The 12,917-nt window shown below is 41.2% G+C and overlaps 1 protein-coding gene across 3 annotated transcripts in view; it reads left to right on the top strand.

Moving 5' to 3' along the window:
• Positions 1 to 7,920, top strand: part of CD276 (CD276 molecule) — a 74,296-nt gene extending 66,376 nt beyond the window's left edge. Inside the window, exons 6-8 of one of the 3 annotated variants that reach the window (XM_056572767.1) lie at positions 4,950 to 4,988; positions 5,131 to 5,163; positions 7,044 to 7,920. In XM_056572767.1, the coding sequence (XP_056428742.1) occupies positions 4,950 to 4,988; positions 5,131 to 5,163; positions 7,044 to 7,069 (98 nt within the window). In that variant the 3' untranslated portion in view covers positions 7,070 to 7,920. The remainder of the gene's footprint in view (positions 1 to 4,949; positions 4,989 to 5,130; positions 5,164 to 7,043) is intronic. The other 2 variants (XM_056572766.1, XM_056572765.1) reach the window with 2 other exon arrangements.
• The last annotated feature ends 4,997 nt before the right edge of the window (positions 7,921 to 12,917 follow it).

Here is a 12,917-nt window from a genome sequence, read left to right as displayed (position 1 = left end):
TATTATTAACGTATTTTAATAACGTGATTTTATTTTAACTACTGTTAAACTTTATTAGCTATATTTCCGTCATTATTTAGGTACCACCGCTCCCAACATGGAGCACACTCTGTTCCCTGCAGCGGGTGTCACTCCTGACACCTTTTGCGATTGTCCTTTATATTTGGGAGACGCGGATAGCATGCCGCACCTCTCCGTTCCCCTGCCCTGCACTGTACTCCGGCGGTGATGTGAAGTTCTTTTCACATCACAGATTCATATTTGTGGGCAGCACTCTGGAAGCCGGGTGGCACTCTGCAGCACTCCGGTCCTCAGCTATGAATTTGGGCAGGCCAGTGATGTGAATAAAAATTCACTTCACTGATTCATATTTGGCGCTGAGAAATGTGATTGGTCAGTACCATCTGGCCAATCTCAGCTCTTAGCACCAAATATGATCAGTCATGTGAATTTCTATTTACATCACTAGCCGGCCGGAGCTCATAGCAGGGATTGCAGAGTGCTGCAGTGTGCCGCCCGCTTCTCCCGACTATAAAGGACGATTGCCACTGGTGTCAGGAGTGACATCCTCTGTGATCTGTCTCTAGTGCAGGTACTACAGCTCCCAACATGGACCAGAGTCTGTTCCATGCTGGGAGTAGTAGTAGTACCTAAGTAATGACGGAAATAAAGCTAATAAAGTTGGAACAGTATTTAAAATAAATCACAATTTATAAATTTCATTATTAAAATACATTAATAATAAAAAGTTTTACAAAAGTAATAAAAAATATATTAGTTTTAAAATTACATGGCCCCTTTATCCATTTTTAATATTGAGGCTACCTTTTTATGTCCCTGCTCGCTCATAAAAATTGGTCCCTGATTGAAAATTAATCAAAATGTAGTTCCAAAAAAATACAATTTGTTCCCTACAATGTTTTCCATCCCTACTGCATTTTTTTTTAATAACCTATGAAATTTAAGATTGCTAAAGTAAAAAAAAAAAATAAAGACACCAACCTTAACTCCTTAAGGACGTAGGGCGTACCTGTACGTTCTGCTCCTGCGATATAACGCGGTGACCACGAGTCATATCTGGTCGGTTCCGGCGGCTAGCCAGGACCTGGGGCTATGACCAGACATCACCGATCGGGGTGATGTCCGGTATTAACCCTTTAGACATGCCGATCAAAGCTGATTGCCATGTCTAAAGTTAAAAAAAAAGCATTCCCGGCTGCTCAGTCGGGCTGATCAGCTAGGACACATGAGGAGGGTCCCTTACCTGTTTCCTCCATGTCCAATCGGCAATTGATTGCTCCAAGCCTGAGATTCAGCCGATAACACTGATCAGTGCAATGCAATGGCATAGCATTGATCAGTGTGATTTAACCCCTTTCCCATGAAAAAAATAAAAAAAACTATGTAAATAAATATAAACATATGTGGTATTGCCACGTGCGTAAATGTCCAAAATAACGTATTTTTGGTCACTTTTTATACCATAAAAAATGAAGACAAAAGCGTTCAAAAAGTCCAATCAAAACAAACATGGTACAAATAAAAACTTCAGATCACGGTGCAAAAAATGAGCTCTCGTACATCCCTGTATGCGGAAAAATTTTAAAGTTATAGGGGTCAGAATAGGACATTTTTTAAACGTATTAATTTTCGTTTATGTAGCTAAGACAAATTCAAACCTATATAAGTAGGGTATCATTTTAATCATATGGACCTACAGAATAAAGATAAGGTGTCATTTTAACTGAAAAATGCACTGCCTAGAAACGGAAGCCCCCAAAATTAAAAAATTTTTTCTTTTTTTTTTCTTTAATTTTTGTTGCACAATAATTTTTTGGGGGGTTTCGCCATAGATCTTTGGGTACAGTGACTGATGTAATTACAAATAGAGATAAGCAAAGTTACAGTGATTCGATTCGTCACAAGCTTCTCGGCTTGGCAGTTGCTGACTTTAGCCTGCATAAATTAGTTCAGCTTTCAGGTGCTCCGGTGGGCTGGAATAGGTGGATACAGTCCTAGAAGAGAGTCTCCAGACCGGAGCACCTGAAAGCTGAACTCATTTATGCAGGCTAAAGACAGCAACTGCCAAACCGAGAAGTTCGTGACGAATCGAATCACTATAACTTCGCTCATCTTTAATTACAAAGTAGAAAAAAAGACATCATATGGTTCTGTAGGTGCAAAATTGAAAGGGTTATGATTTTTAAAAGGTGAGGAGGAAAAAAACGAAAGTCCTTAAGGGGTTAAAATCCACGTTTTTTTTTTGGGGGGGGGGGGGGGGGGGCGTTTTGTCACTCCCATAGACTTCTATGGAAGAAAAATTCCAAGATTTCAGTGAAAAAAACACCATTGTCTCAACTTGAGATCGTTTTTGAAAACCAGCCGCTGAGCCCAAAATAGCAGGTAAACACCAAAAGGATTAAAAAAAACACCACACTGAAAAACGGCAAGTGGATATGGCATTTTGCAGTTCCTTATTGACTTGCAGCTAACATCTAGCTGCAGCGTTTTTTCACGGAAAAAAAGTAGTACGGCAGAATGGGCATTTTTTGGGCGGTGTTTATGGCTGAAAAACCTTTAGTGGAATTCCAGCCTATTACTTATTGAGGGGAATTTATCAAAACAAAAGAAAATTGAGCAGTTTCTGACAGCAACCAATCAGATAGCTTCTTACATTTTTAGAATAGCTTTGAAATACACTGCTCAAAAAATAAAGGGAACACTTAAAAAGCACAATGTAACTCCAAGTCAATCACACTTCTGTGAAATCACACTGTCCACTCAGGAAGCAACACTGATTGACAATCAATTTCACGTGCTGTTGTGCAAATGGAACAGAAAACAGGGGGAAATTATAGGCAATTAGCAAGACACCCCCCAATAAAGGAGTTGTTCTGCAGGTGGTGACCACAGACCACTTCTCAGTTCCTATGCTTCCTGGCTGATGTTTTGGTCAGTTTTGAATGCTGGCAGTGTTTTAACTCTAGTGGTAGCATGAGACGGAGTCTACAACCCACACAAGTGGCTCAGGTAGTGCAGCTCATCCAGGATGGCACATCAATGCGAGCTGTGGCAAGAAGGTTTGCTGTATCTGTCAGCGTAGTGTGCAGAGCATTGAGGCGCCACCAGGAGACAGGCCAGTACATCAGGAGACGTGGAGGAGGCCATAGGAGGGCAACAACCCAGCAGCAGGACCGCTACGTCCGCCTTTGTGCAAGGAGGAGCACTGCCAGAGCCCAACAAAATGACCTCCAGCAGGCCACAAATGTGCATGTGTCCACTCAAACGGTCGGAAATGAGGGCCTGACGTTCACAGGTGGGGGTTGTGCTTACAGCCCAACACCGTGCAGAAGGTTTGGCATTTGCCAGAGAACACTAAGATTGGCAAATTCGCCACTAGCAACCTGTGCTCTTCACAGATGAAAGCAGGTTCACACTGAGCACATATGAGAGACATGACAAGAGACTGGAGACGCCGTGGAGAATGTTCTGCTGCCTGCAAAATCCTCCAGCATGACCGGTTTGGTGGTGGGTCAGTAATGGTGTGAGGTGGCATTCCTTTGGGAGGCCGCACAGCCCTCCATGTAGCTTGGCTGTCATTAGGTACCGAGATGAGAGCCTCAGACCCCTTGTGAGACCATATGCTGGTGCAGTTGGCCCTGGGTTCCTCCTAATGTAAGACAATGCTAGACATCATGTGACTGGAGTGTGTCAGCAGTTCCTGCAAGAAGAAGGCAATGATGCTATGGACTGGCCCGCCCGTTCCCCAGACCTCAATCCGATTGAGCACATCTGGGACATCATGTCTCACTCCATCCACCACAGACTGTCCAGGAGTTGGCGGATGCTTTAGTCCAGGTCTGGGAGGACATCCCTCAGTAGACCATCCATCATCTCATCAGGAGCATGCCCAGGCGTTGTAGGGAGGTCATACGGGCACGTGGAGGCCACACACACTACTGATCCTCATTTTGACTTGTTTTGAGGACATTACATCAAAGCTGGATCAGCCTGTAGTGGGGTTTTCCTCTTTGATTTTGAGTGTGACTTCATATTTAGACCTCCATGGGTTGATAAATCTGATTTCCATTGATAATTTTTGTGTGATTATCAATGGATAGCACATTCAACTATGAAAAGACGAAAGTATTTCATATGACTAGTTCATTCATTCAGATCTAGGATGTGTTCTCTTAGTGTTCCCTTTATTTTTTTGAGCAGTGTAGGAGATCTGGAATCCGATTAGATGCTATGCTATCGGCAACTCCCCCACTACGCGCAATTTTGATAGACCTGCTCATTCGTATTTCTTTGACTTAAGGGAATATTTCATGAGACAAGCTTTCAATAAAATACATAATAAAATGCTCATAGGAAATTGGTTCAATGTGTACTACAATGAGTGCCCTGAACTCTGTTGAAATGCATATGTATCTTAATTATGACACTCCTCGGCTTGACTGGCTGTGACTCCTTTTTAAGTGTTATGGCTCCAATTGTACTTTGCCTCCTATGATGGCCATACATTTTTAAAAACTGTGAGCCAACAAGTATCCCTCCCGACCTCCCATGGCAAGGCATGGCCAAATGTTTGATTCCTGTCTGAAGAGGGGAGAGGGGTAAGTTGCAGCCAGAACAAAGCATTAGGCAGTGAAACACCAAAACGGCTAAACCCTTATCTCCACAAACATCTGACGTGGGAGGGCACCATACACCTTAGATAGTCAGCTAAACTCGCTTGAAGTGCAAGTTGTATGGGCGCCTTTAACCAGTCAAATGTTTGGAGGCTCCTTCAACCAGTGCAGTAGAACTAATGCTGCTTACTAGGAACATCTCACTTGTGCTCTTTACCTTTTTACAACAGAATGAGTTTAAGTTAAATGTCCGATGGTGCAGGCATAAAGTACATCAAATTCAACCTTTTTCTTGTTTTTTTTCCTTTAAAAAAGCCAATGAAGAGCATGAGGAAAATGGAGAGTTAAAAACAGGTATGGTTACACAGATAAATAAAAAACACGTTTTTAGATGCTATTTGTTTACTTTGTCTTTTTCCCTTTACTTTGTTCCTAATGATTTTTTTGGAGTAGTTTTTTCACTGAAAATGAAAAACACATGTTTTCCCTTTTACAGCCATGCAGCCTCTAAAGGCCAGCTCAGCAGAAGGTAAGATAGTGTTTTGATAAATTTTTTTTTTTTTTTTAGAAATAAAATTATAATAGGAAAGGTGTAAGATTGTGGTAAGAGGTAGAACACGACAATAGTTAAGATTCCTTCTCCTAAACTACATAGGAATATGTTTTTCTGCCATATTTCTCTTTTAAAGAACCCAGTTTCTGTTTGGGATCTGACAAAGGTCAGTTTTGAATATGGAGACATCATGATGAACATTTGAGTTCTGCCTTTGTTGCACACACCCCCAACTGCTGGTGTGATGATCTGGAGGTCAATTGCACACAGTTGGTCACCTCTAGTAGTGATATGAGGGACACTCAGCGATATGAGCAGGACATCATGCGGCGACATGTTGTTGCTCATGGAAGGGCTTCTGACTGGTATTTTTCAGCAGGATAATGGTCGTCCACACACAAATCAAGGGTTTCCCAGGAATCTCTTCATATTGCAATACTTCCTTGCCCTGCACAATTGCAAAATTTATTGCCAATTAAGCATGTATAGTGAGCCAACTTCAGCAACCTACAAGGCATCTGTCACGATGCCGGCTGGCAGGAGGTGGATCCTCTGTGCCAGAGAGGGATTGGCGTGGACCGTGCTAGTGGACCGGTTCTAAGTCACTACTGGTTTTCACCAGAGCCCGCCGCAAAGCGGGATGGTCTTGCTGCGGCGGTAGTGACCAGGTCGTATCCACTAGCAACGGCTCAACCTCTCTGACTGCTGAAGATAGGCGCGGTACAAGGGAGTAGACAGAAGCAAGGTCGGACGTAGCAGAAGGTCGGGGCAGGCAGCAAGGATCGTAGTCAGGGGCAACGGCAGGAGGTCTGGAACACAGGCTAGGAACACACAGGGAAACGCTTTCACTGGCACAATGGCAACAAGATCCGGCGAGGGAGTGCAGGGGAAGTGAGGTATACATAGGGAGTGCACAGGTGAACACACTGATTAGAACCACTGCGCCAATCAGCGGCGCAGTGGCCCTTTAAATCGCAGAGACCCGGCGCGCGCGCGCCCTAGGGAGCGGGGCCGCGCGCGCCGGGACAGGACCGACGGAGAGCGAGTCAGGTACGGGAGCCGGGGTGCGCATCGCGAGCGGGCGCCACCCGCATGGCGAATCGCATCCCGGCTGGAGGCGGTATCGCAGCGCACCCGGTCAGTGGATCTGACCGGGGCGCTGCGGGAGCGAGAGTGTAGCGAGCGCTCCGGGGAGGAGCGGGGACCCGGAGCGCTCGGCGTAACAGCATCCATGCTCAACTGCATCTATTCTTGTATCTAGGCTAGAGGTGGCCCAACAGGATATCAGAGCCTCCTTTCAGTTGTAAAGTTTGTGCCCGTAAACTTGCCCTTTGCTTTAATATGGCAACCACTTACATATATCATCATTACATTCACACATAAAGGCTAGGTTCACATTGATGATGCCAAGCGTCCCTATAGATGACAATGTGTACTGCGCAGAGTCCGCCAAAAGAATAAGCGAGATCATTCTTTCGGCGGAAAAATTTCGTCATATTCACTGTGCAGTGGAATCCTATTGGCAGCAATGGGACTATGCTGCACTGGAATTTCCAAGTATACTTTCTAAGGGTAATTACGCTCAGAAATTCTTAGTATGAACCTAGCCATAGAGTTTAATTTGATTCCAACAACTCCCTCTTGGTGCATTATTTTTTTTGTTTGCCAATGCTTGTAATTTATTAATTTCAATAAAATCTGCTACAGAAGCATGTTACTGTTTATAGAGAGTGTAGTATAATTCATAATAGGAATTAAGGCAGTTTAGGTTAGGAATATGCTGAATGATAATATAAATGTTTCTTTTATCTGTAAATCTCCTGTTTGCTGGTCTGAAATATTTTATCTCCTTTCAGGTGATGACAGCTCAACTTTAGAGTGAGATTATTCACGTAATGAGCTCTCGGAAATATACACTGAACCCTATGCTGGAGGGAAAAGGAATTTTTATGGAGTCATCAGCGTTAGTGGGTTTGCCTTCCTGTGCTGAATTTTCTTTGGCCAATGTGTAAGAGCATTCCATATTAGTAGTGTTTATAAAAGGCTGTAGGATAATACTGTTTGTCTGTTCTGCAGCGGATGCTGGGTCATATGGTGAATACGTTTTAGTAGTTAAGTTATTTATGGATTTTTTTCTTCTTGCAACGATGCAAGACTGCACATTTATACGTCCCCTTATCATTTCCCACAAAAATGTCTTTGTTGTGAATACAGGACCTTCTTAAGGCTGAAGTCACACACAGCAGCTTTTTTAAACTGCCACTGATTTTAAGCAAAATCCAGAAGTGGATCTGAAAGGAAGGAGAAGTATAAGTCCTTCTTTTATATTTCCCATTCTTGTTGTATGTGACACAAGTCTAATGGTAAAAGACCTGAAACTGCCATTGAGTGTTCATTCTGTATCAGAGTTGTTATATTTCCCTAGTTCTGCTGGTCCAGAAACCTGTAAGGGAATGTAATAAAATGCACAGAACCTTATCACCCCTATAAGGCTTTGGAAAAAGAAGCAATACAGTGCCTGATATATTGCACTTTTTAACGGCAGTAAAGTTTGATACATTATTCTGCCTAAGAACCACAACATTGAGGGATTTTCTGTTATTTTGTAATATGTTTTTAATAAATTTCTTTCATATCATGAATAATGTGTTTATCTTGTTGAAAAGTAAGTCCTGCGAATAATTACAGGCTGAAAACCTGTGATTATTAAAAATTTGTTCATACTCAAATGGTAGTCTGATAAGCAATATTAATCACATCTCAATAGGATCAGTGTCTGATAAGCAACAGTTTTTTCTCTAATGCCTTTTTCTTTCTCTAATGCCTTACTGATAATCCTGGTACAGGTGCTGGGTAGCTGCCCCAAAAAGGGTCCTTCCTCACTTACCTTCTCCCTGAGTCTCCACCAATTATACTATAGGGTAGGCTCATCTGGGGCACTGAGAGAGGTATGTCTCTGTTGTGGTCATAACCCATGGAAAGGAACGCTTCGTCTTCCAATATGTGTGTCCTGTACTCTCTCACCATAACACCCCTACAAACAGTACCGCTACACTCTAAACAGAAGAAAATACCTCTGTTAGCTTTAGCTTTCCAGAGTACAAATTAGGCAGAAAAGCAAAGTTCAGCATCGGCATGATACATTTTTAATAAACAAAAAAATACTTCTCGCTATTTGACAAGTCAATTTAAAACCTGCTTAAAGCAGCCACTGGTGTGACAATTTCGTTTTTTCTGCTTACTGGATAGATCAGTTGGTAAACACTTGTTGCTGCCACTGCTGGTGAGTTATATCTTGCAACTGTATTATATTCCTACATAGATGTATGTTCTGATTTCAGTATTTCTAAGTTATATATGTTATGAGTTAAAAGAGGACTCCAGTTTACTAAATGTATGTACTTATAGGAGACAAGTGTTTGATCGCAGGGGGTGTCGACCACTTGGACCCCCTTCAATCTCCTGCATGGCACCCTGGTTCTATGCATACAAAGAGCTGTATCAACCACAGCACGAAGCGCTTGCCACCACGCCCCTCTGTGCTTCTCTATGGAAGAGCTGAAGATACAGTATTTGTGTAGCTCAGACTTTCCCTTAGAGATGCATGGAGGGGGCGTGTTGTACCCTTCTCCAGATCTATACCTCTAAACAATCCTGTCTCTGAGACCTACAGGAGGTTTTTTCCCTCGTATGGCTTGGTTTTTACTCTGCTATGCGTTTTTTGTGTGTCTTTCCAAATCATGTCCAATAGCTAAATCTTACCAGATGGTATGTGTCCCTAACTATCTATCTAAACAAGCCTGACAGTGTAGTTAAAAAGCCCCTAAGTGATACCAGCTAGTTGCCAATTTAGTCATGTATGTCAAGTTAGCATAAAACTTTCCTGTCTGACCACATTGCTCTCTCCTGACACCTCTGTCCATGCCAGGAACTGTCCAGAGCAGGAGAGGTTTTCTATTGGTATTTGCTTATTCTCTGGACAGTTCCTGACAAAGACAGAGATAACAGAAGAAAGGACTACATAACTTTCTCTGTAGGATACAGCAGCTGATAAGTACTGGAAGGATTAAGAATTTTAAATAGAAGTCATTTACAAATCCGTATAACTTTCTGCCACAAGTTAATTTAAAAAAAAATGTTTTCCTCTGAAGTACACCTTTAAGACATGACAGATTTGGTAATCACTGCTGCAAGGTAAGTTTGAAGCTGGTAAGGTGATTTACACAATTCCATTCCTAGGCAGCAGAATTTGTTTTAAAAAGTGCAGCGTACCATGACCCAAATTTCTTCTGGATTCTGGATGTGAATTTCACCCTAGTAGGAAACAGTAGGAAGTACTAATGCTGTGTGTCTTACAACAGGAGATGTCACCAACACCTTGTCTGATATAATTTCTACTCTGCAGCTATGCTGTGCTTACTCTTGCTAAAGCTGCACATTTTGTGTTAAAAATATTTGTTATGAAAAAGTTACCATTAAATGGGCACTCTCATTAAAACAAATTTTTGCTATTGCACTCCTTATGGTAAATAAAAAAATCTTTCTAATGTACTTTGTTTAAAAAAAAAAAAAAAAAAAATATATATATATATATATATATATATATATATATATATATATATATATATATATTTTCTATGTTTTATTTGTGTTTAAAAAGCTGCCTTTAGGTGTCTCCCTACTTATCCAGAGCACATATTCCCCCCATCTTTTGCACAGATTTTGGACTCCTGCTGGCCTGGCAGAAGTTCAAAATCAGGAAATGCTGAGGAAGGGGGGGGGGGGGTGCAGCCTTATCCAATCAGAGCTCATCTCTCACACTGGACTGCTCTGTGCTGTGTGAAGCAGAGTCAGGGAGGAAGTTCTACTCTTTAACTTCTGCATGTTACATAGGCAACTTTCCATAAGCTACAAAAAAACCTTTCCACACGATCATCTTTTGGAGAAGACAATCCTTATCCCTTTTGCATATTTCCCTTTATTTGTGAAGAACAAGCCTTTTAAACAAGTAATTTTAAATATTATCTGTCCATCCTAAGGTGTACCTCAACTTTCATTTTACTTTGGCACAGAGTGCTCCTCTAGCAGTGTTGTAGAGGTGAAACTTGAAAAATTAGAATATCGGGCAAGGTTCATTTATTTCTGTACTGCAACTTAAAAGGTGAAACTAATATATGAGAGAGACTCATTACGTGCAAAGCAAGATAGTTCACATTGTGATTTGTCATAATTGTGATGATTATGGCTTACAGCTCATAAAAACCCCAAAGCATCCCCCCCCCTCCCATTTACTATGATTTGGGGAGCCATGTCATCTGCTGGTGTTGGTTGGTCCACTGTGCTTCATGAAGTCCAGGGTCAACGCATCCGTCCACCAGGAGATTTTGGAGCACTTCATTCTTCCTTTGCTTTTTAAGTTGCCTTAATGAAATACAATGAACTTTTGCACGATATTCTAATTTTTGGAGTTTCACCTGTATATGTTTGAAATATATTCTATTAGGCAATTTTACCTGTTTCTGGCCTCTCTAGCAACTGGAAGCTGGAGCCATGTCCTCTTTCAAGAGCAAGCTCCTCTCTGTTGCCATAAAAAGTCAATACACCATTGCTAGGAATGAGGTGCATGCAGTGAGAGTATGGGGAGGTGGAGCTTGTACAGGCACAGTGCCAATACATACAGCTGACTACTGTGTCTTTCTTGTTCCTGTGTTGGCAGCTTTACAGTCTCCTTAGCAGATCAAGCAAGATCATTGTGCAGGCATTAAAGATCAATTACAAATGACTCTATAATACAGTATGTTACTTGTAAGGGGGGAAAATGATGGATAGTGGAGCAGCTGACTGAGATTTACTTGCAGATAATGTAGTGAAAAGTATGCATTCAGACTATTTTAGTCAACCTTTGTTGGAGGAGTTGTTTGGGACAAAGCTAAATGGAAGTTCAGGTACCTTTTTAATAACATCAACTGTATTTATTTTGAAATGTAAGAATTTGCTTAACATAAATATTCATTTTTTCCCAAACTGAACAGTTTACAATGAAACCAATTATCTCCAGTGCTCAATATTGGACCAATAAGTTAAGAGTTCTTTTACACGCATGGTCAGATATGTGTAAAAATCTAAACTTAATTGTATGCAATGAGTAATAAATTAAAGAATTAAAGGGGTACTCCTGTGGAAAACTTTTTTTTTTTTTTTTTTAAATCAGCTGGTGCCAGAAAGTTAAACAGATTTGTTAATTACTTCTATTAAACAATCTTAATCCTTCCAGTACTTTTTAGGGGCTGTATACTACAGAGGAAATGCTCTACTTTTTAGATTTTTCTGATGTCATGACCACAGTGCTCTCTGCTGACCTCTGCTGTCCATTTTAGGAGCTGCCCTGAGCAGCATGTTTGCTATGGGGATTTTCTCCTGCTCTGGACAGCAGAGGTCAGCAGAGAGCACTGTGGTCATGACATCAGAGAAATCTAAAAAGTAAAGAATTTCCTCTGTAGTATATAGCCCCTTAAAAGTACTGGAAGGATTAAGATTTTTTTAATAGAAGTAATTTACAAATCTGACAAAAAAGGTAAAAAATTGGTGCAGCTCACAGTTTTCTACTATCCGAGGCAAGCTGGGCAATCACTTATACCCAAAGTGACAAAAAAAAACTTTTTTTAAATCAACTGGTGCCAGAAAGTTAAACAGATTTGTAAATTAACATATAAAAGAAAAAGATAGCCCAAACCTCAATGAGAGTATATATGTATTGTATATAAATGGTTTAAAAATTCTAAGACCGTGCTTCAAATAAACAAGTATTTATTTTATTAAAATAACACTTATAATGTACAAATTCCCCACACAGGGCCCTTGTGGGGGGGGGGGGGGGGGGGGAGAGATAACTCAATGGCATATAGCATACAATAAGATAAAATCTTATAAAATTAACATAAAAAATATCAGCAATACAAGCAATGGGTTCTATCACTATGACCGCCTCTGAGTGTCCGGACATTAAATGCAGTCTATAGATGGTATACTATTGATACAATGTTCCTGTGCGTTATTGCAACAAAGTTTATGAAAGATATTACCAGTAGCTGTCAGCCACTGAAGAAGGGATCGACAGTTATACACCGGAGTACCCTGAAACGCGTTTAGCTTTTTGAGCATACATTGCCAACTATTGTGGTGTGCCAGCCACTGTGAGCCCGGAATATGCTGTTCCTGAAATCTATCTACTAAATGATCCACTTGCCTGTGGAATCCACCGTGCTGTTGTTACTATCGACTGCTGCTACCATCCATTCTGTGATCCATTTATCCTGCAATCCATCTATTGCTGATCCCTGGCTGACATCAGACGCCACTGCCACGAGGAATTGCCATTGTGCGGTTGTTCGGACCAGCCGCACTTAGCGCCTGCCAGCGCTGTTTGAACAGCAAGAGCTTCACACGAATATTAACTCCGCAGCACGGGTAATATCTTTCATAAACTTTGTTGCAATAACGCACAGGAACATTGTATCAATAGTATACCATCTATAGACTGTATTTAGTGTCCGGACACTCAGAGGCGGTCATAGTGATAGAACCCATAGCTTGTATTGCTGATATTTTATATGTTAATTTTATAAGATTTTACCTTATTGTATGCTATATGCCATTGAGTTATCTCCCCCCCACAAGGGCCCTGTGTGGGGAATTTGTACATTATAAGTGATATTTTAATAAAATAAATA

This window comes from Hyla sarda, chromosome 4 (genome assembly GCF_029499605.1).
Source record: "Hyla sarda isolate aHylSar1 chromosome 4, aHylSar1.hap1, whole genome shotgun sequence".
Classification (NCBI taxonomy): Eukaryota; Metazoa; Chordata; class Amphibia; order Anura; family Hylidae; genus Hyla; species Hyla sarda.
Note: the sequence above shows the minus strand (reverse complement) of the source record. Positions and strands in the feature narration are given on the sequence as shown.